The sequence below is a fragment of the Zalophus californianus genome, chromosome 14 (genome assembly GCF_009762305.2).
Source record: "Zalophus californianus isolate mZalCal1 chromosome 14, mZalCal1.pri.v2, whole genome shotgun sequence".
Taxonomy (NCBI): Eukaryota; Metazoa; Chordata; class Mammalia; order Carnivora; family Otariidae; genus Zalophus; species Zalophus californianus.
Genome location: NC_045608.1, coordinates 25600653 through 25624561, shown reverse-complemented (window position 1 = coordinate 25624561; position 23909 = coordinate 25600653). Strand labels below are relative to the sequence as shown.

At 42.7% G+C, this 23909-nt stretch overlaps 1 protein-coding gene across 1 annotated transcript in view; it reads right to left on the bottom strand.

Annotated features, from left to right (window-relative positions):
• Window positions 1–276: 276 nt before the first annotated feature.
• The window catches only part of LOC113913063 (sodium/glucose cotransporter 1-like), a 65803-nt gene continuing 42170 nt past the window's right edge, over window positions 277–23909 (bottom strand). The window contains 6 exon segments of the mRNA XM_035723990.1: window positions 277–677; window positions 3015–3114; window positions 5402–5617; window positions 8413–8581; window positions 20536–20686; window positions 22173–22283. Of these exon segments, the coding sequence (XP_035579883.1) occupies window positions 277–677; window positions 3015–3114; window positions 5402–5617; window positions 8413–8581; window positions 20536–20686; window positions 22173–22283 (1148 nt within the window).

The following is a 23909-nucleotide window of genomic DNA, read 5'->3' as shown; positions in this document are numbered from 1 at the left end:
TTTGGAGAAAATGACTCATTTCGTAAAGGAACAGATGTTCTCATTTGCATAGTCTCTGGAGTCGCAAATGGACTTCACCCTGTCCCCTCAGCACGCATGCCCTGCAGCTGGTGGCACTTGATTTGTGACATTGAGGGAGTGTTTACATTAGTGTAATCCTTGGTCCTATATCCATGGGTCTCCTGGCAGGAAAGACTTTCTCCACCGGATGATGAGGGAGTCTGGAGAGGCTACGGTTTGCCTGCTCTTCCTAGATGCCCCTGGGCCCCAGCTGCCTTAGTAGTAGTAGATGTGCAACAGGACTATGGTTGATATCAAGAGGAACCCGCTGGCATTGGCAATTTCTCTCCAGAAGCGTATCTCTGACATGTCAGCATACGTTGTCCCTTCCCAGGTGTCACTGCGCTCTGTCCCTTCCAACATGTCATTGCGCTCTGTCCCTTTAGATGTGTCATGGCACTCTGTCTCTTCCAATGCGGCACTGTGCTCTGTCCCTTCAGACATGTCATGACACTTTGTCCCTTCCAACATGCACTCTATCTTTTCATATATGGTAGCATGCCCTATACTCTCCTTGGCTACCTCTTCTGGGGCCAGTTTGGGGCCCGGCTGTGGCTCCAGTCCACAGAACACATCACAGGCCTTCCAGAGGCAGCCCTTTGCCTCCTTGAATACATCTGGAACAGAGGGAACAGGCAAACATCAGGAGGACACAAGAAGGAGGACTTTCTATGGTGTTGCATCTCAGTGGTCAGTCCCACAGAAAGACCAAAAGACTCTCTCCAAAATGAAGATCAGTCCTCAGTCCCTGCTACAGAATACCTACCACCATCCTCAGAGACATGGGAGAGTGAGATAAGGGGCTCAGGGAATGCGGTGGGGGCGGGGGTGGGAACTACCTGGGGTCATGCTTGCCTTCCACTGGCAGAGCCTTCAACCGGGTGCAGATCCTGGAGTGACCACCGTTCTCTGTCTTAGGCACATGGCTGAACACAGCTGGATAGGTCTAGAGCGAGTGACTGCTCCTCTGAATCTGCCTACCCAGTCACTACTCTCCAGAGGATGGAAGAAATCCCCTGATTTCTGGAATCAGACACTGCTCTCCTCGGCAAGCTCTCAGGGAATGTCTTCCTCAGGCAGGTATCAGTCTAGCAGCCTGGCCCAAAATAAGGCACTCTGGGCACTTGAATGGGAAATCACTGATGTTTTCCAGGAGGCAAAGGAGGGAAGTCTGGGAATCATAGGAACGTTTCCATTCAAATTAGTGAAAACGCCTTCTGGGGCTTAAATGTTGCTCTGCGTCCATTGGTACAGCTCCTGTGGGCCGCTCCTTGGGCCTGCTCAGGCGCAGGTCAGCACCATGGCCAGCTCCGGCACACCAAAGTAGGTCTCGCGCCGTCTGAAAACAGTTTCCTCCTTGACAAGATGAGCGCGTTTCGGTCCGAGAGCGGGCATCCCAGCAGTGCTTGCTGTGACCTGTTCTCTGTCTCATTCTGTTGGGCAGCCTCCATGCCAGCTGTGTCCCAAGGCTGAGGTGGCACCAGCGATGACGGAACCCATCAGCCGGGGACAGAGGAGCCTCTGTTACAAGGGGAGGGTGGCTGCAGCCAGAGGACCCCAAAGCCAGGGACACAGATCTCTGCTGCCAGTGCTGAGAAGTCCTGCGTGTCACACTCTGAACACGCATGTTATATCATCACGCAGCTGCCAAACCCAAAGAGGCTGCTGTATGTAAAAGGCAAATGATTATTTGACGACAGCCCACAGGCTGTATAATGGGGAGTGGGATGCCGTTGGCCAAGAGCACACATTTTAGTCAAGACTTGCCTGTGTTCAAGTCCCAGCTCCACCACTACCTGGTTATCTGTGGAGCCTGGGGCAAGTTAGTTAACTGTTCAGTGCCTCAATTTCCCCATCTCTAAATGAGGATGTTAATTGTACCTATCATGCAGGGGTATAATTTTGACACTGCCTGGCACATCCCAGGTGGGCAGTAAATATTAGCCACTGTCGTTATCTTCGTCGTCATCCTCCCCCACGACTGTGGAGGGAGAAGAGGAACTGGGAGGTGCACCCAGAACAAGCCCCTGGCACACTGTGGGCCCCCATTGGGCTCGTTTCCCCCACTCAGAGAAGAGAAATTCCCAGGGAGCCCTGCACCTGTCAGGGGTGTGGGGCTGCCATGCCTGGGAGAGGCTACTCCCCTGCTCTGCACCTGCCCAAGGCCTCCTCTGCAGATGTCAGGAGGGAGCCCAGGGCCTCCTTGGGCTCTAAACTTCCCTTGCAGGAGTGGAGGGGGTCCCTGGATTGTTGCCTCCTCCCCTAAACTCACAGCCTCCCCAGGCACTCTCTGCCTGAGACTCAGGACTAATCTCATTAGGCCTTTATCCCTGTTTGCGTCAGGGCTGCAAGAAGCTCAGGTCACCCTCCCCCCATGGCCCCAACACTCCCTTTCTGACCCCATCTGCCGAAAACCTTCCTCTAGGCCTTCTGGAGCCGCTCCCAGGAACATTCTCCCTCTGCTTGCTGGGACTGAAATCTTACTGTCCTCAGACTTCTTTCCTCAGAGCCCTCTCCCTCTCTTCCCCCAGATTGCTCTTGTTGAGGTACAGCATCATCTCTGTGTGGCTAATCCAATGGCCAGTCCTAAGGCCTCATCTTTCTTTGCCCATCAGTGTTTGTCTTCCCTCTGCTGGGTCCTCCTCATCTCCTGGAGTGCCTTTTACTTTGTGCCCATTCGCAAGCCCCAAGCCAGACCCCTTGTCACCTCCCTCTACCCTGCCCCTCTAAGGGTGTCTCACTGCATCTGCTGCTTCTCCCCAGCCCAGAAGGCTGCACACAGATATCTAGAGACCTCTCAACCTCAACAGACACCCCAGAGGGGGCCTCTGCCTGGAAGAGCATTTCTGGGAGGGGAGACTGTGGGGCAGGGGTGCCAGGGAGGCAGCACAGGTCACACACACCTAGAACACTCTAAGCAGGACCCCCTGCAGGGTTTGGATCTTCCTTCTCACCTGGCTGTTCTTGGGGCGTGTGTTTCTTCACTTGTATTTCTTCATCCAGATCTACCCTTTCCTGCTGGCTGTCTCGTAAACTCCAACAGAGCCGGTGGAGCTGCGGTGAGAGCAGGGGCACGTCACCACCCAGGGCCCTGTCACACAGACCGGACCCAGCCACGGCCAGCAGCTGGGCACCAGGGTCTCCAAGGACTGAGACCAGTCCTGGTGGTTCAATTTCAACAAGAGACAGAAGGAACGTAGAGTGGGGAAAAGCATGGCACTTGGGAACCCTGGATTTCAGTTCTGGCTCTGGTACCATGTGCTTGTGTGGCTTTGGCACAGGGTGATGCAACTTGCCTGGGCCTCAGTGTCCTTCAGCTGTATAGTAAGGGGTGGGAGGCAATATGCTCAGGGCTCCTTCCAGTCCCGAGTGTCCAGGAACCGTGCCCTTCAGGGTGGGAGCGGCTGCCCATCCCCCCTGGTCTGCTTCTTCTGGTGGAGGAGGAGGCCCTCTGACCAGAGGAGTGGACAGGGCAGACTGGGGAGCCACTTTCCTTCCAGAATCCCCTCTTAGCTGTCAGAGTTGAGCACTAACCCAGTCCAGAAGAGGCTTTACCTGGTTTACCCAGACCCCCACTGAGCTGAGTTACTCAAACTCAACAAGGCATTTGCAGATGCAGTAGGGAGCTCCCTTCCCTTCTGCTCTGTAATTTTGTTCCCGTTCTGAAAACACACATGGAAACTTTGGGAAGTAACAAAATCCAGCCAATTGTTGCTTGTTTCTTAAGGGTCAACAAATGAACATTTCCACCAAACCTATCCTGGAATAGATTTTGATCCATTATACTAGCCTCATTATATTTGAATCCCAGCATCCCCACCCCCAACATATGGCTGGGATGTGAATGGGCTGGGCTGGCCCCTCCCTAGTCAGCCCACTTCAAGACCTGCTGGAGCCCCACCTCTCAGACTAAAATGTCAGAACTAAAATTCTGTTGTGCTAATGACAGAGGCTTTAATTGCTTCCTGATGATGCCATATGTATGCATTTGCCTTCCCAACGACACTATCAGTCCCTATGGAAGAGGTGCTGGGTGCGCTGGAAGAGCCCGGCTTAGTGTGCTGTCCCTGCTGTTCTGCCTCCTCAGGTAGGTGGTGAGAGGGCCTGGACCGCTGACACCGATCCAGAAGCTCCAATTTTCCTGTTCATCTCTCCCTCCCCTACTGGCAGCTGCTTTGTGTTCTCCAGGGCGCCTGGCATACTGGGAGGCAGGTGGGAAACACTCAACAAGTACTTGGCTGCCTGAGAAGTGGGCACAACCAAAAAGTTGAGAGGAAGAGAACAGCAGAAAAAGAACGAAGACAAGCTAAACAATTAAGACCCCCAAGCAACAGAAAATCAAGTTCACCGCCCACCACGTTTCTCAAGGTGCTGGGAGCAGGGAAGTCTCCCTGCTGTCACTGATGCGGTGGGCGTGCACATCCCAGACAATCCTGGCTGTCCTCCCTATGTGCTCCATCCATTTTCCAACCGGGCTCTGTGCACAGGAGAGGAATGAATCAAACAGAAACTACGGAGCAGGAAGCGTCGCCAGAGGGAAAGCCCAAGGTTTGGGGCGGTGGCGGGGGGGGGGACCTGGAGGCAGTCTTCCAAGTTTATGGCTTTTACCTAAACCCCAGGAAAAGCTGCAAGACAGGCATGTAGGTCTCACAGACCCATCTCCTTTCTGAGTTTGCCCCTACACTTCAGACGCTATGGGGCTTTCTGGCTTGGCCAAGTCCCTGTAGTGCGAAGCCTGCTGGCCACGCTGATGGAGGTGATGTAGTGGAGCCAGGTTGGGGCCCAGGCCTGACACTTGGTACCTTGGACAAGTGACTTAATTTCTCTGAGCCCAGACTTCCTATATTCCAACTGGGGTGACTGATCCCTGCGTCCTGGGAGGTGGGAATGGCCGCGCCAGGAGAAGGTTTAGAGGAACCCAGCCCTGAGCCGGCCACAGCTGCCAATATTCCTGTCCCCTCCCCCTCCTGCTGGCTTAATTCCCTGAGGGTAGGTGGCAGCTGGGACTGCCCTGATTACATTAATTCATACTGAGGTTAGGGAACTTAACACTTCTAAGGAAAATTTGCATTTTAAAAGCCAAACTTCTCATTCTAAGTGAATACCCAAACAGTGGATTGTTGAAAAGCTTTTCAGTTTAGTTTTGTTTTTGAGGCAGGGCCCTTCCCCTGTTATTTGCCTATTTCTGACCCATCCCCCACTCCCAGCCCCTAGCCCTCCCACTTTCAGAAAGAATGCAGGAATTCAATCACTGTCTCTAAAACAAGCCGAGCCAAGTTACTGCTCCCCCGGATGCTAGGACTGAAGGTTGGTCCCAGAACACCCTCAGGGCAGCACTTACATGTTTATCCGGAATCGGGTCTGTGAATAAGGAGACCCCCAGGATGGTGAAAAGACTGATTATGAAGAGAATTACAGCAAAGTAGAGGTAGTGCGTGCTGCAGATGATCAGGGGGCACTTGCTGTTTGCCTCACAGCTCCAGGGTCCATAGGCAAACTCGGACAACATTCGAGAGAAGCCAATCAGAAGTCCTCCAATCAGCCCCCAGAAGGCACCCTGCCAAAGGAGAAGCCCCAAGGGAGTCACCTGGAGGGAGATGGGCGGTGAGACAAACCTTCAGCCTCACTCCCCACTAGTTGAATTCTGAAGTTAAACTCATCACAACAAAGGCTTTAAATACCTTGTGGAAGGAAGCAGAATGTAAGCAACAGTGAGGAGGCCATACCTTCTTGTGCTGAACAAAGACCTGAGACACCTGCACTCTCTCTTAGGTCAATCGGAGAACTTAAGATGTAACATTAGAAACACTTTTATGTAAGATAATGAGTAGGTATCTCAAATGTCATATGTCCAAAAGGACCCCAGTCTGCCCCGTGGCTGTGGGTGACACCTCTATCTCCCTGATTGCTCAGGTTGAAACCCCAGGAGTCACCCCTCCCCTCCTTCCTTCCATCCTGCCCTTCCACCAACCCATCAGCAAATCCTGTTGGCTCGGCCTCCAACGTGTGTCAGCGTCCCATTACCCTATGGCTACCACCCTAATCCTGAACCACCTCTCACACAGGTGGCCTTCCTACCTGGCCTCCTGCTTGCCCACTGTCTCCACAGAAGCCAGAGTGAGCTCTTCAAAGCATGCATTAGAGAATGCCATGTCTCTGCCTAAACTCTCCAATGGCTTCTCATGGCCCACCATCAGAGTCAAATCTCAATCCTGTCCCTCAGTTGACCTCATCTGGCTCTGCCACTCGCCCCTTGGTCATTCCACTTCAGCCTGTGTGCAGCCTTCCTCCTGCATGTTGAATCTGCCCATTTTTCTCTTGGCTCAGGCCTTCGTACTTGCCCAAGGTGAAGCTGGCTCTGGAGCTCTGTCTGGAGCCTGACTTAGATGCGGATGGATGTCAGAGGAGACAGAAGATACGGTATATGGACAAGCATCTTGGAGAAAGACCTGAAACCAAAAGCCATGTGGATGATCCACAGGAACCATTTATTGAAGGAGATGTGCAGAACAGGAAGATTTAGAAACAGATGGGCAGCAGAAGCCAGATGAGCATGCAGTCTGAAGCAGAGTGGGAGAGAGGGCATAGAGAAACTCTCTAGGTCAAAGAGGGTAACTGCAATGTCCTTGTAACCTTGGACCAGGGGTAGCAGGGGATCACTGACCAGATCCCCAGTTCTCCTTGGCAGTAGGCTACAATACCTTAATGTTGGTGTCATTGATGGGAAGCAGATTCTCATGACAGCCTGCCTCTCTTGTCCCTGCCCTTCCCAGCAGAGCAGAGGGAAGCAGCTTTGGCATCTGCAGAGCCCAGCCACCCTCCTCCCACATTCTTGGTGCTAAATTGAGTCTTGGTGACCTGAGCAGAGCAGGGAGCACTAGCAGGTTGGACTAGAGGACTGGATACCTGAGATGGGCCTATAGGAAGCACCAGCCAGGTGGAAGAGGAAAAAGATATTCTTGGCAAAGTGAACAGACTATGCAAGTGAAGGGAGGCCAGACAAGGCACAGGGAAGTTAGGCAATTAACACTGCAAATGGTTAGGAATGGCTGGGGCCCAGGCTGTGCATGGAGAGGGCAAGGGCCAAGAGTTAGGCAGGGGCCAAATCACACAGCACCTCATACACTGTGCTCAGGAACTTGTACAAGGCCCATTCACTCAGTGCTGTTAGGGGAAACAAGTTAAGATATGATTCAAATAACAAATGAAAATATTCTGGCAAATTATGCTTTTAAAGTCTTATGGATAGGGGCACCTGGGTGGCTCAGTTGGTTAAGTGTCCAACTCTTGATTTCAGCTCAGGTCATGATCTTAGGGTTGCGAGACTGAACCCCATGTAGGGCGCTGCACTGAGAATGGAGCCTGCTTAAGATTCTCTCTCTCAGATGAACCATGAGAGACGATGGACTCTTGAAAAACAAACTGAGGGTTCTAGAGGGGAGGAGGGTAGGGGATGGGTTAGCCTGGTGATGGGTATTAAAGAGGGCACATTCTGCATGGAGCACTGGGTGTTATGTACAAACAATGAATCATGGAACACTACATCAAAAACTAATGATGTAATATATGGTGACTAACATAACAATAAAAAAAGATTCTCTCTCTCCCTCTCTGCGCCCCCTCCCCATACCCCACCCTCTCTCTAAAAAAAAAAGTCTTATGGATAAAATGATTGAATCATTAATTGGGATCTTTAGTTTGTTTTTTAAAAATATTTATTTATTTATTCATTTATATATTTATTTGAGAGACACACAGAGAGGAAATTACGAGTGGGGTGGGAGGGGCAGAGGGAGAGAGAGAATCTCAAGCAGATTCCCCGCTGAGTAGGGAGCCCAACACGGGGCTCCATCCCAGGAAACCGAGATCATGACCCAAGCCAAAGGCAGACGCTTAACTGACTGAGCCACCCAGGTGCTCTGGGATCTTGTTTTAAGTGTGCTTGGAGAGATGGTCTTCACTGCAGGAAAGGCAAAAGAAGTTCATGACTGTACATCTCCCTGTGAGTATGAAATCTCTGAGTATGACACATCCATGTTCAGAGGCAAGAGAATAATATTTTCTTACACCCAGATATGCGTGAGGGAAGAGCATGCACATTGCATCATCTATGGCATAGCTGAGTGGATTACATTTCAAAGGGAGGAAAACAAATCAGAGCTTGCCTTTTCCCTGCATGCATGAGGGAGCTCAGACCAAATCTGCCCAGGAGGTGCAGAAAGCAAATGATACAATGGTGTGAACTCTTGAAGCACAAGAGACCCTTCTAGGGCAGCTCTTGCAAAGAAAACTATGATGTGAAGGCAAGCCCTCACACCATGTCATGCAGTGGGCATGCCAACACCTACTTACCTGTTCAGTGACTCTCTTGCAAAATACGGCAAGCAGGAAGATGGCAGCAATGGGTGGGGTCAGGTAACTCATAACTGCATGTGTGTATTCAAACAGTCGCTCACTGTATTCTGTTTGTATAAAGTGGACCCAGATGATGATGAAAGCAAGTAATATTATAACAAAAAACCTGTAAATTAAACCAATAGTCAATAGCAATTTGATGAGCTCCCCCCCCGCCAATAAAATATTATAAGCCATGCTATTAGCTCAATTATTCCTTAGGTTAAATTCAGATGCCCATTCATAAGTGGGACAGAGGAGACAGCCATATAGGGCTGCAGATAAAAATCCTTTAACTTCTGAACAAATAAACCAAGCGTCCATTTGCATGTTACTGGATCATGGATAGATTTTCACATTTGGAGGGTGTGTTTGGGCAGTCATGCTTAAAATTGCATGGAAAAATATTAATTTCTTGAGGGTAACGCATTTTAAGAAATTTTAGACCGATTAGTACAGCACATGATTTTGAAGATTTCAACAAGTTCAGAAACTTATTTAAATTTTGCTGAAAATTTTACAAAACTGAGTAGAGGCTCCAAATGTTCATTGCTTTTTCTAAGTAAAAGATTTAAAAATATGTGTTCATATGTAAAATTACACTAGATCAAATGTCATCCCAAAGATGAATAAATCTTAGTTCTGTGTCAACAAGGGCTTAAAAATTATTTAGAGTGAATGACTCTAAGCTATAAGGGACTAATTCCTTGATAGTCAAAGAAGACATAGGATGTGAATTCCTACCTGAGTAATGATGGGATATTTTGCCAGGGACTAACCCTCCTACAGATAACAATGATAAATTGTGGGCCAAATATAAAGCAACAGCACTGAAGGGAGCCAAAAGCAGGCAGAAATGGGAGAGGTTTTATCCTTGAAAAGAATAAAATCATACTGAGTGCTATCTACATTACCCGGCTTTTCTTCTGAGGGCCCTCCCTAGTCTGCATGATGTGGGTGACTAGAAGTTAGGCAGAGAGTCTCACTCTTACTAGGCTGAAGTGTCAGAGGATGGAAGTTGGGTATTCAGAGTGGTTGAAAATGTTGGCGGTAACATTCTAGAAAGGAGGGAGCCACAGAGCAAGGAGATCCAATCTGTATATAAACTTCCCTTATGCCCTTGGCTGATCCCTGGACTATGCATGTGTGGGAAAATCTCCAAATCATCTACCAACTAGCAACTGTTGAAGGTAGAAAAAGTTGAGCAAAGACTTCAGTGGCTGCCTACAGTGGGAGAGACAGAAATTGGGAGTTTGAATCTCATTGAGTTAGAGGGTCTATCTAACTACCTTAGACTTTTCACTGAAACCCCTGAAGGGCCATGCCTTAAAAGTAGAGACTAAATCCCAATACTAAGAATTTGCCATAAGACTAAGTGAAACTGAAACTGACCCACCTTAATAAAGTATAAAACCAGGCCTCCACAAGTTTAAGGTGATCAGCTAGTAATTTACCTGCATGCTTATACACTTTAGAAGACCATGATCAGAGTCTCTACAAGGTATTATTCATAATACTCAGTATACATATAATTTACCAGGCACAGGAAGAAATAAGAAAATGTGACCCTTAGTCAAGAAAAAAAGCAATCAATAGAAATGGACCCCAAGGTGTATCAGACATTAAAATCAGCAGACAAGGACTTTGAAGCAGCTATTATAGCTACATTCAAGGACTTAAGGAAATGAAGGTTATGAATGAAAAGATGAAAAACATGATAGAAAACTGGAAACTATAAAAAGTTTAAAAAGGAACCAAAATAAAAATTTTAGAACTGAAATTCCAGTTCAGTATATGACATGAAAAATTCACTGGTTGGCCTTTACAAATTGGAAATGGTGTAAAAAAGGGCCAATAAACCCAAATGCAGACTGAAAGAAATCTAAATTGAAGAACACAGGGAAAAATTAAAAAAAAAATTTCTTTTAATTTAGATTTCTCTTTTATTTTTTAAAAATCTTATTTATTTGAGAGAGCATGTGCATGAGTGGGGGGAGGGGCAGAGGGTGAGAATCTCAAGCAAACTCCACTCTGAGCATGGAGCCTGATTAAGGGTTCCACCCCACGACCCTGTCATGACCTGAGTTGAACCAAGAGTTGGATGCTTAACCAACTGAGCCACTCAGGTGCCCCCAAATTTTAAAAATTTAAAATAAACATACCTCAGTGATCTGTGAGACAATATAGGAAGGACTAATATGTGTGTAAATAAAGTCACAAACAGAGGGGAGATGGAGGGGAAAAATATACAAAGAAACTATGATCAAAAATTTCCCCAATTTGGTGAAAACCATCAATTTACAGATTTAGAAGCTCAGCAAAACCAAATCACGATAAACATAAACACACACACCCTTAAACACATCATAACAAAACTGCTGAAAACCAAATATGAAGAGAAAATCTTGAAGGTCATAGAAAAAAGACATTACATGCAGAGAACAGCACTATAAGTTATGGCTGATTTCTTATCAGAAATAAGAGGACAGAAGAGAGAATGAAAGAGCATCTTTAATGTGGTAGGAAAAAATACTGTTGACCCAGAATTCTATACCCAGCAAAAATATCCTTCAAAAAAAATAAAGGCAAAATAAAAACATTTTCCAATAACCAAAAACTGAGAGAATCTGTCACCAGCAGACCTGCATTATAAGACATGCTGAAGAAAATTCTTCAGAGTGAAGGGAAATGACACATATTGGAAACTCGAACCTAAAAGTTGGAATGATGAGCACCAAAAAGATAAAATATATGGGTATATATAAAATGCTACATATATACATAAATTTTTTTCAAAGATATTATTTATTTATTTGCTAGAGAGAGAGAGCATAGGCGAGAGAGAGTGAGCGAGAGTACAAGCAGGGGGAGCTGCAGGCAGAGGGAGAAGCAGGCTCCCCGCGGAGCAAGGAGCCCAATGAGGGACTCGATCCCAGGACCTGGGGATCATGACCTGAACCGGAGGCAGCTGCTTAACCGGCTGAGCCACGCAGGCATCCCTATATATAAATTTATTTTAAAGGCAATTGACTTCTGGGGCGCCTGGGTGGCTTGGTTGTTAAGCGTCTGCCTTCAGCTCAGGTCGTGATCCCAGGGTCCTGGGATCGAGCCCCACATCAGGCTCCCTGCTCCACGGGAAGCCTGCTTCTCCTCTCCCACTCCCCCTGCTTGTGTTCCCTCTCTCGCTCTGTCTCTCCCTGTCAAATAAATAAAATCTTAAAAAATAAAATAAAATAAAGGCAATTGACTTCTTACAGCAAAAATTATATTGCTATCACTGTATTATGGGGTTTATATGCACACAGGTATAAAATATATGACAGCTATAACACAAAAGATGGAAGGGGAAAATAATACTGTTCTAAGGTATTTATGTTTTACATAAAATGATACAGTATTAACTCTAAGTAGACAAAGATAGGTTAATCATGCCTATTATAATGCCTAGAGCAACCAAAAGAAATTAAAATGGAATATTAAAAACTATTTCCAATCATATTGATGATATTAAATGCAGATGGACTTAACTCACATTAAAAGGCAGAGACTGTCAGATTAGATAAAAAAAATCAAGATCTAATTATATGTGCTCTACAAGGGACTCACTTTAAATATATTTAAAGGTTAAAAGTAAAAAATATTATAAACACTAAGCATAAGAAAGCCAGGATGGGCTATATTAACAACAAAGTAAGCCTCAAGACAAGGAATATTATTAGACAAAAAGGGGCATTTCATGGACAAAGACGATATGGTCTATATATACAATGGAATATTACTCAGCCATAAAAAATGAAATCTTGCCATTTGCAATGACATGGATGGAACTAGAGGGTATTATGCTAAGCGAAATAAGTCAGTCAGAGAAAGACAGTTATCATATGATCTCAGTGATACGCTGAATTTAAGAAACAAAAGAGAGGATCATAGGGGAAGAGAGGGAAAAATAAAACAAGATGAAACCAGAGAAGGAGACAAACCATAAGAGACTCTTAATCATAGGAAACAAGCTGAAGGTTGCTGGAGAGGAGGGAGGTGGGGGGATGGGGGAACTGGGGGATGGACATTAAAGAGGTCATGTGATGTAATGGGCACTGGGTGTTATATAAGACAGATGAATCACTGACCTCTACCTCTGAAACCAATAATGCATTATACATTAATTAATTGAATTGAAATTAAAAAATAAATTAATTTTAAAAAGGGGCAATCATAATGATGAAAGCATTAATTCCTCAGGAAACCATAACAAGCATAAATGTGTAAGCACCTAATATCAGAACTTCAGTATGTATGAATCAAAATACTGCAACAATTGCAGCAAGGGAGAAATACACAACTACACAATCATAACTGAAGAATTTAATATCCCTCTCATATTATAGAGTATGCTGAGTATATATATGTATATATATATAACATATACACACCACATATACAAAGATATATATATATGTATATATATACACAATATATAATAGAAAGACTAGACAAATTTCAAAAGATTAAAATGTCATATAGAGTATATTCTTGGATCAGAGTGGAAGTAACTTAGAAATCAATAACAAAATAGGAAAGTGTCAAATACTTGGAAATCCAACAGCACAATTCTAAATAACCCATGAACAGAGTAAAAACTCACAAGGAAATTAGAAAATATTTTGAACTGAATGAAAATGAAAACACAACACATCAAAATTTGTGGGATGCAGCTAAGGCAGGCCTTTGAGGGAAATTTATAGCTTTCAATGGTAATCATAAAAAATAAGGCTTTAAGGCAATGATCCGAATTTCCACTTTAAGAAGTTGGAAAAAAGAAGAGCAGAGTAAGTTTAAAAAAAGAGAGAAGAGAAGAGAAACGAAAAACAGAAATCAATGGGGGAAAACAGACAAAACCCAAAAGAATCAACAATTCTAAAAGTTGGTTCTTTGGAAAGATTATTTAAAACGGATAACCCCTAGGCAAGTTTGATCAAAAGAAAGATACCTCCCCACACACAAATTACCAATATCAAGAATGCGAGATGGATCATTATTACAGATCCTACAGATACTGAAAGGGTAATGAAATTATGGGAGGTGTGCAGAGCCATCACAGTGAAGATGCTTCTGAACATCCTGCTCACCAGTATACCAGGGGATGCAAAAACCACGCCAGGCAAATAACCTGCACCAAGATCAGGACTGAAATACACTAATTGGGTGATTTAGCTTGACAAATCTGATTACCAGGTGTGCAGTCTGGCAGGATGGCTTCTCCCAAGAGCCTGCCAAAAGATGCACAGATGATGGCACAAATCCTGAAGAGTACTGGGCTTACAGAATATGAGTCAGAAGTTATAAATCTGATTTTGGAGTTTGCATTCTGATATGTGACCACAATTCTAGATGATGCAAAAATTTATTTAAGCCATGTTGAGAAAGGTACGTTTGATGCAAATGATATGTGATTGGCAATCCAGTGTCATGCTGACCACTTTTTTTTCTTATAAAAGCTTTATTGTTTGGGGCATCTGGGTGGCTCAATAGGTTGGTTAAGTGGCTGACTCTTGATTTTGGTTCAGGTCATGATCCTCAGGTCGTGGGATCGAGCCCTACCATCTGGTTCCCTGTTTGGTGGGGAGTCTGCTTGAGGTTCTTTCCCTCTGCCCCTCCCCCACTCACATGTGTTCTCTCTTTCTCAAATAAATAAATCTTTAAAAAAAGCTTTATTGTTTTATCTTTCACAATCCGATATACAACAGAAATAGATTTTGTGTATGCTGTGAGGTAAGAGTCAACATTCTTTTTTCTATGAACAGCTAAATCACCCAGGACCATTTATTGAAAATCCTTCTCCCCATCACTTTCCCTACTACATTATACTGAAATCTTTGCCATAAATCAGGTGACTGTATACCTGTGGGTCTTCTGTATTCTGTACTTTGTTCCATTGATTTGTCTATATTTGTACCAAAACCATGCTAATTAATATCACTTCACAATAGATATTGGTATCTCTTAACAAATCCTCCAGCTTTGTTCATCTTAAAGAATTGGTTTGGCTTTTCTTTTCTTTCTTTCTTTTTTTTTTTTGAATTTGGCTATTCTTTGCTCTTTGCACTTCTCTCTTAATTTTAGAACTGGTTTGTCAATTTTTACACATACACACAAAGCTACTGCAATTCTGACAGGGATTACTCTGAATATATAGAATAACATGGAGAGAACATATTGTCAATATTGAATCTTCTAACTCCTCGATATGGTATATTTTTTATATACTTAGGTCTCATTAAGTTCTCTCAACAGTGCTTTGTAATTTTCAGCAATTTTCTCAATTTTGTGAAGTTTATTCCTAGGTATCTGATATAGTTCAATGACATTATACATGATAATATATAAAATATGATTAATTCTTGTATTTTTACCTTGTATCCGTCTTGTTAAATTCATTTTTAAATTTTAACAGTTTGTCTATAAAGTCTTTTATGATAATTTTATTTCTATCCTCATGCCATTGGTCTCCTTTTCATACCTTTTTGTGCAGAATAGCACCTCCAGCACAATGTTGAATAAAAGTGGTTATAGTGGACATATGTGTCTAGTTCCCAATCTCAGGGGAAAATGTAAACATTAAGTATGACACATGTTATAAGTTTTTAAATATACATATATATTTAAAAGCCAGTGTAAAGAAATTCTTTTAAATTTTCTAAGATTTAAAAAAATAAATAGGTATTAAACATTCTAAATTCTAAATTCATCTATTGTATGACTATATGATTTTCTCCTGTTTTCAGTTAATGTGGTCAAGTACACTGATTGATTTTTGAATAAAAAAATCTATTCTTGCATTCCTAGAATAAGCCCCAGATGGTCAAGGTGTATTTTTCTTTTTCTATGTTGCTGGACCGGCTAATATTTTGTTTAAAATTTCTGCATCTATGTTTCTATTGGCATGGTATGTATTTTACCATGTTTTCTTTAAGCTTTCCTCAATCTTATTTTAAAGATGTCTCTCTTCAATGAAGTTTCAGGATACAAAATCAACATACAGTAGCGAAAAAAATCAGTGGTGTTTCTATACACTAACAGTAAGTTACCTGAAAAAGAAATAAAGAAAATAATCCCATTTACAATAGCATCAAAAACAATAAAATACTTAGGAATTCATTTAAGGAAGAAGGTGAAAGATCTCCACACTGAAAACTGTAAGGCATTGATGAAAGAAATTGAAAAGACACAAATAAACAGAAGGATATCTTGTATTCATGGACTAGACAAATCAATATTGTGAAAATGTCTATACTACCCAAAGCCATTTATGGATTCAATGCACTCCTTCTCAAGATTCCAATGGCATTTTTTACAGACTTAGAAAAAATAATCCTAGGGCACCTGGGTGGCTCAGTTGGTTAAGCGACTGCCTTTGGCTCAGGACATGATCCCAGAGTCCTGGGATCGAGTCCCATGTCAGGCTCCCAGCTCAGTGGGGAGCCTGCTTCTCCCTCTGACCCTCTCCCCTCTCATGTGTTTCTCTCTCTCTCAAATAAATAAATAAATAAATAAATAAAATCTTTTTAAAAAAATCCTAAAATTTGTTTGGAATGACAAAAGACCCTAAGTAGCCAAAGCAATCCTGAGAAAGAAGAACAAAGCTGGAGGTATCATACTTTTTGATTTCAAACTATATCACAAAGCTATAATAATCAAAACAGTTTGGCACTGGCATAAAAACAGATGCCTAAACCAACAGAACAGAATTGAAAGTCCAGAAATAAACCTATGCATATATGGTTAAATATCAGACAAGGGAGCCAAGAATACTCAATGAAGAAAAGACAGTCTTTTTAGTAAACAGTTCTGGGAAAATAGGATATTCACATGCAAAAGAATGAAACTAGACTCCTATCTTACACCACTCACAAAAATTAACTCAAAATGGATTAAAGACTTAAATACGAGACCTGAAACCATAAAACTCTTAGAAGAAAACATAGGGAATAAGTTCTTTGATGTGGGTCTTGGCAATGGGTTTTTGGATATGACTCCAAAGTCTCAAGCAACAAAAGCAAAAATAAACAAGTGGGACTACATCAAACTAAAAATCTTCTGTGCAACAAAAGAAACAACAAAATGAAAAGGCAACCACAGAATGGGAGAAAACATTTGCAAACCATACATCTGATAAGGGGTTAATATCAAAAATATATAAAGAACTAATATACAACTTAAGAGCAAAACCAAACAAAATACCAAATAATCCAATTAAAAACTGGGCAAAGATCTGAATAGATATTTTTCCGGAGAAGTTATTCAAATGGCTCATAGGTACATGAAACAGTGCTCAACCTCACTAATCGTCAGGGAAATGCAAATCAATACCACAGGGGGCTATCATGTCATACTTGATAGCTTTTACCAAAAAGGCAAGAGATAACAAATACTGAGTACTGATGAGAATGTAGAGGAACAGGATATACTCTTGGTGGGAATGTAAATTGTTACAGTCATTCTGCAAAACAGTATGGAGGTTCCTCAAAAAATTACAAATAGAATTACATATAATATAGCAATACTGCATTTGGGTATATATGCAAAGGAAACAAAATCACTGTTATGAAAAGATATCTGTACCCCCAGGCTCATTGCAGCATTATTTACAATAGCCAAACGATGGAAACAATCGAAGTGTCCACTGATGGATGTCTGGATAAATAAACTGTGATATATATATATATACAGTGGAATATTATTCAACCACAAAAAAGAAAGAAACATGGATGGACCTTGAGGGCGTTATGCTAAGTAAAATCAATCAGACAGAGGAAGACAAATGCCATATGATCTCACTTATACATGGAATCAAAAAAAAAAAAAACACTCCTAGAAACAGACAGCAGATTGGATGCTGCAGAGGTGGAGAGGATATGGATAAAGGAGGTTAAGAGGTACAAGCTTCCAATTTTAAGAAAAATAACTTCTGGGGATGTAACATACAGAATGATGATTATAGTTAGCAACAATGTACTGTATATTTGGAAGTTGCTAAGATGGTGGATTTAAAAAATTCTCATCACCAGAAAAAAAGTTTGTAACTGTGTGTGGTGATGCATATTAACTAAACGTATTGTGGTGATCATTTCACAATATATGCATATACCAAAGTATTATGTTATACAGCTTAAACTTAATACAATATTATATGTCAATTACATCTCAATAAAACTGGAGAAAAGGTGTCTCTTCTAAGCAGGATATAGTTTTTTTTTTTAATAGTCTGATAATCTCAACATTTTAACTCAGGTGTTTAGTCTACTTACTTTTCATGAAATTACTGATATAATTGGGTTTATATATGCCATCCTATTATTTGTTTTTTTTTTTATTTGGCCTACCTTTTATGTTCTTTTATTCTTTTAATCATTTTGATTTCTTGGGGGCTAATCAAATATTTTATGAGTTATTTCATATTTTCCTTTAAACAAATTGTCAGTTAAACATTCTTGAACTATTCTTTTATTGCTTAGTCTAGAGATCAGATTACATGCACCCTTGTTATATCATAGTCTGGTACAAGTTTTATTTTTTACCACATCCCAAATAATTCTAGAACCTGAGAATATTTAAGTTCCATTTAGCCTCTGCTCATTTTCTCTGCTATTCTTGTTACTACATTTTGCTTCCATATGTTATAAATTCCATAGACATTTTTTCCTTTTGATGTTTTCAACAGCTAATATGCATTTATATTTCCCACATATTTACTCTTTCTGGTGCTCTTCATTCTTCTCTGAAGTTCAATTCTTTTATCTGGATTATCTTCCTTCAGCTGGAAGAACTCCCTTTGGTATTTCTTACACTGAAAATCTAATGTAATAAATTTTCACAACTTGTGTTTATCTGAAAATATATTACTTCATTTTCATTTTGGAGAATATTTTTGATGGGTATTGGATTCTACATTGGCAGGTTTTTTTTCCCATAGCCCTTGAAGGTGTCATTCCATTGTCTTCTGGCTTTTATAGTTTCTGTTGGGAATTCTGCTATCAGTCTCTTCAGTGCTCTCTTGAAGATAGTGTGATTTCTTTTCCTCTCACTGCTCCACAGATTTTCTCTTTATTTTCAATTTTCAGCAGTTTCACTATAATGTAGTTCAGATATGGTTTCCTTTTTACTTATCCTACTCATAATTTGTGGAACTTGTTGAATCTCTGAATAACTAGCCATCAGTTTTGGAAAATTCTTGGCCATTATCTTTTCAAAATTGCTTCTACCCAAATTGTTCCTCTCTTTCTGTGATTCCGATGTCATATATATTATTATTCTGATTGCATTCCATGTATATCTTCTTTCTGTGTGTGTGTTTCGGTTTTGATATTGTCATTCGATCCAGTGCCAACCCATTAATCATGTCGTCTGCTATATCCAATCAGTTGTTAACCCAACCATTGAGTTAATTTCAGATTATTTACTTTTCAATTCTAGAAAAACCTGTTCATTTTTATAAATTTTAATTATCTGGCAAAATTCTCAAGTTTTTCATCTGTTTTGTATACTTTCCCTTCTATTTTCTTGTATATGTTAGTCATGGTTATTTTATTTATTATTTTTATTTATTTATTTTTTAAAAGATTTTATTTATTTGAGAGAGAGAGAGAGTGAGAGAGAGAGCCCAAGAGGGGGTAGGGTCTGAGAGAGAAGCAGACTCCCTGCTGAGCAGGGAGCCTGACATGGGACTCAATCCCGGGATTCCGGGATCATGACCTGAGCTGAAGGCAGACGCTTAACAACTGAGCTACCCAGGCACCCAGTCATGGTTATTTTAAAGTCCTCGTCAGCTAACTTCACCTGTTGATTTTCTTATATATATTATTAGTATAAACATAGTGGTAAGGGAGGGCATTCTTGCCTTTTCCTTTCTAGTTACTTCATTAGGCATGATGTTGGCTTTTAGGATGATCTAGACATGTTTTATCATGTTGAAAGTTACCTATTTTACCAAATACTTTTTTATCATCTGAGAATAAATACACATGATTTATTCTTGATTATTAATATGTGAATTATATTACTACATTTCCTAATATTGAACAATCTTATATTTCTGGAAGAAAGTCCCAATTGGTAATGCGATATCATTCTTTTAACATTCTTCTAATATATTGTTAGATCTGTGTCTAATATCTTATTTACAATTTTTGCATTGGTATATAAAAGTGAGATTAGTCTTTAGTTGTGATTTTTGGTGCTATTTTTGTTAGGCTTGGCTGCATAAATTTCTTGAGTCTCATAAAATGAATTTAAGTCTTCTTTTTTTCTCCCCATGTTATAAAATTTAAATAAAACTGGTATCTGTTTCTTAAATTTCTCAGAAAAATGATTTTAAACTATGGAGTGCTAATCACATGTAAAAACAAACTCAAATGCAGTGGTTAGACAGATTAAATAAATGAACAATATGCACCTTGATGTGAGATAAAAGAAGTATCTCAGATATAATGTAGGCCAAGTTAAATGTGTGTGTGCCAGATGTGGTCTGTGGGCAGCCAATGTGAAACCCTATGGAATAAAGCCAGGAACCGTGTTTTATACATATACACCCCCCACCCCATGCTAGCATGGTGCCATGTGGCATCATGGTTAACAGCATGGCCCTGACATGGACACGTTCTCCTACTTATACTATGTGATCTCAGGTAGACCAATTTCCTCCTCTGAACAACTTCCCCCACATTGAGAATAAGAACAGTGAAACTTACCTTTAAAGGTTGTGATGAGGACTAAATGAGACAATGAAATAATTATGTAAATTTCCCTGCAAGGACTATTTTGGGGGGTACATTAAACTATGCTAGCATTTTTAAAATCATTGTGATTATTACTTATTTTTTTTCCCAAATGGAAACACATTTCTCTGTGATTATAAAAACAACACATCTTCATTGTAGAACTGTGGGGAAAAAAGTACAACCATACTGTATTTAAACAAGATAATTCTATATACAGTATGATAGCCTAAATTTTTCACATAATCCCTTTGGTGGGCATTGTTTTCACTGACAGCAGTTAACTAGTGCGGTTAGAGGAGTCCTTCACCTTCCTGTTACCATGAGCTCCTTTTCAGTGGCCAGAGGCCGAATCTGGTTATAGATGTCCATTGTGAACAGGGCGCTGGCACAGTTGAAAACAGAAGTCAGGGAGGACATGAGAGAGGCCTATAGTGCGGACAGCATCAAGCCTCGTATGCCTGGAAGAGAAGGGACATTTTCTGGACCTCCAGCTCTCTGGCTATGCCAGGAGATGCCTTAGGCCTCCTAAGGCACTTTTCTATATACTACAAAACATTCAAATTTTATTTGGAGTGGCATTCCATCTAAGACAGATTAAAGCATTACATTTGTCTTTGCTTCTTGATGAGACTTACTAGTTTCCTGCTGTGTCGTCATGTAGTAAGGACAGCTGATATCTCTTGAGTGGTTACTTTGTGCTGGATTATTTCCTTAGGCATTAGCCTGTAGGATCCTCCCTACAGCCCTGTGAGATGGGCACCCCTGCTGTCCCCACTTGTACAGACGAGAAGACAGAAGTTCAGAGAAGGTTTGGAACGGAGGCAAGGGATGTGACTCCTTGTGCCTCAGTGTCCTCATCTGTAAAGTGGGCATAAAGGTACCTCCCACACAGGGCTGTTATTAAGATTAAGATAAATTAAGCAGATGGGTTAACATAATGCTTAACAGAGAGCAAGCACTCATGAAGTGTGAACTATAAACATAACAATCTAGTATTTTCACCTGAAAGGCTGCCATACTGCAGAGACTTTGCTCCACAGAGCGAGTTCTGTGTATTGATGGTTGAGCCTGAGGGTAGAGGGAGACTGGGGCCCGAGCTGGAGGCCCACCGCAGCAAGGCCCACACTGTATTCAGTGGGCTACTTGGCCAGGCAAAGGCTGGTGTCCTTGCATCTACTTCCTTTCAAGTGCCCTGCAGCCTACCTCACTCAAAGCCCTGGGTGCTCGAGGACAGGCTGAGCTGCAGAACATGGACACTTCCTTTCTGAACCGTGGGGATTTCCTTGGGTCAGATTCCCATCTCTACTGGATTTTTATGGAAATGTCTCAACTTTGATCTCTACAGCTCCTATTGATCTTCAGAGTTAATGCGGGATTTAAAAAAAAATGGTACTATTTATTTGGCCTTTTCTCTGGGATTTGGGGAAACAGCTGAGATGAATGCATGGGCTCACTGTCAATCTGCAGTGAAAGCCATCTCCCTGGTGGTGAGCTGCCCATCTCTCTAGCCCCGCACTGGACATGAGCTCTCTGAGAATGGGACTAGGTCTTGCTCATCAATGCATTCTCATGGCTTAGGACCGTGTCTAGCACAGAGTGGAGCCCTCCTGTGGAATGAATGCGCAAAGGCACAAGCTAAGCCAGGGAAGTGAGCAATGCAAATTGTTCTGAAAAAAGTGGGCACAGGCTGTGTGAGAGCATGTGCACCTCGTGTGCGTGTGTGAGCAATGAAGAGGGAGGAGGCCCGGCTCCTTCCCTTAGGGCAAGCGAGACTCCCTTTACATCACTGATATCCCCCCTACTGCACAGCCAACATTTCTACCCAGAAAGATGAGCTGCCTGGTAGATAAGCCACCCTCAGCTCCTTTGCTCCTAACCATCCACTTAAAGACTGAGGGCACAGGCTCCAATGGGGACACAGATCGTGGGAGGTCCATCTCTTACCTTTGGGCAGCAGCTCTAACACTAGCACAGGGTAGGCGATGGAGCTGCACCCAGTTCTGATGCCACAGTACTTCTCACATATTGAAAGTACAACACATGCCACTTTATCTGTAAGAGAGACCACAGTCATACCAATGTCAGGCTTAGAGCTCTAAATTCTGAGTGGAGGGAAAGGGAAGCAAAGTAGGCAATCCTGTGTGGCTGTCAGATTCTGGATCTACTGGTGACTGCTCCAATTCATGGGGCTGGGAATTAGGCGCCTAGGAGCCAGATGAATCAGTGCTTCTACCAATTTACTGCTTGACCCCAAGCACATCAATGTGACCTGGACAAGCCTTTCAGGGACCGCCGCTGGGTATCAGGAAAGCAGACAGATTATTCATCCCCTATTAATGCATGAGCAAACCATAACCTTACTTGCTTAGCCTTCATAGGGGTGTTATTTCAGAGTATTTGGGAAGAAATTCTGGACAAAGTGATGTAAAGGGAGTCAATGTAATATGTCCTTCAGGAGCTTAAATTAGGGATATGAAGTTACCATCTGAGAAAAAAAACCCAAAATGACAAATCAACTTAGATGACGAAGAAGCAGGATATTGCCCTGGTTTATGGGTAGAGCAAGCTATTTGACTGGGGACAGTTCTCCAGCTTAAGCACTGGTTACCAAACATTTTGAGGAAGACTAAAAACTCAGGGGCAGCTGCATCCATTTATATCTGCCCACTCTCCTTGCCTCCTACTTTGGGTAACAGAACCTCTGTGACACTTGGGGTAGTGTAAGAAGGGCCCAGGGACCAGGCCTGGCCACTCTGGAAATTCCTTCTCCTTGGCCACAATGACCGGTCCCTATCCCTCAAGTGAGTTCACTAAGACTCATCTGGGATTTTTGCTGGAACATCTGGGGAAGGAAACACTTGGTGGGAGTTGTTGAGCTTGTGGGATAGAGGCCTGGTGCTGCTGGCAACCACCTTGCCACCAGATGGCCTGAGGGTAACACTAGCTCTGAAGGAAGAGGAGCTAAAAAGGTACACATCATGTTCAACCAAGAACCCCAAATAATACAGTGGCCTACATGGAAAACCAGATTTTGAGAATCACACCTTGGCAGTTGGCAGTGTCTGGCCCCTAGCTCTGGCCAGGGGAGAGACCCAGAATCTAGGGCCAAGAGCATTTGGGTTATTGGAAAAGCATACTCTTCCAGGAACATGGACAGGTGCCAAGCTTCCGTGATAAGTGGCTTTCTGGCTTTATACACCTGGCATGTGCAAATGGATATGTGAGTCTGGCCATTTCTGAGGGTTAGAGACAAGTGGTTCCATGTTCTTCTCACCCTAAGGGCTCCCCACCAGCGCATTCCATCAACTCTGTTCACCCCTTGGTCAGAAGGCTGGAGAGAGTCTGGGTTCTTGAAACCCACTCTAGCTAGAGAGAGAGGCCATTCCCCACTCTTTCCCCCCTCCCTTAGCAGCTTCCTCTCTAGAGTCCAAGATACATGTGATTCTGTTGGGTCTCCTTCCTCAGTGAGTAGGGCGATCCGTGCTGTGGAGTGGGGTAGGGTGGGGTGGGGAGGCAGGTCTGCAAAGCCCAGGGCACTCTGGGGGTCCTAGAGAGCACAATAGCATATTTCCTAACCTATGAGGAGGTACCACCTATGAGACCCTAAAATGCCACCTGGAAGCCAAAGACCAAATCTGGGAATGTTGAAACAAAGCCTTTCTCTCTGTTAAAAGCTGGAAG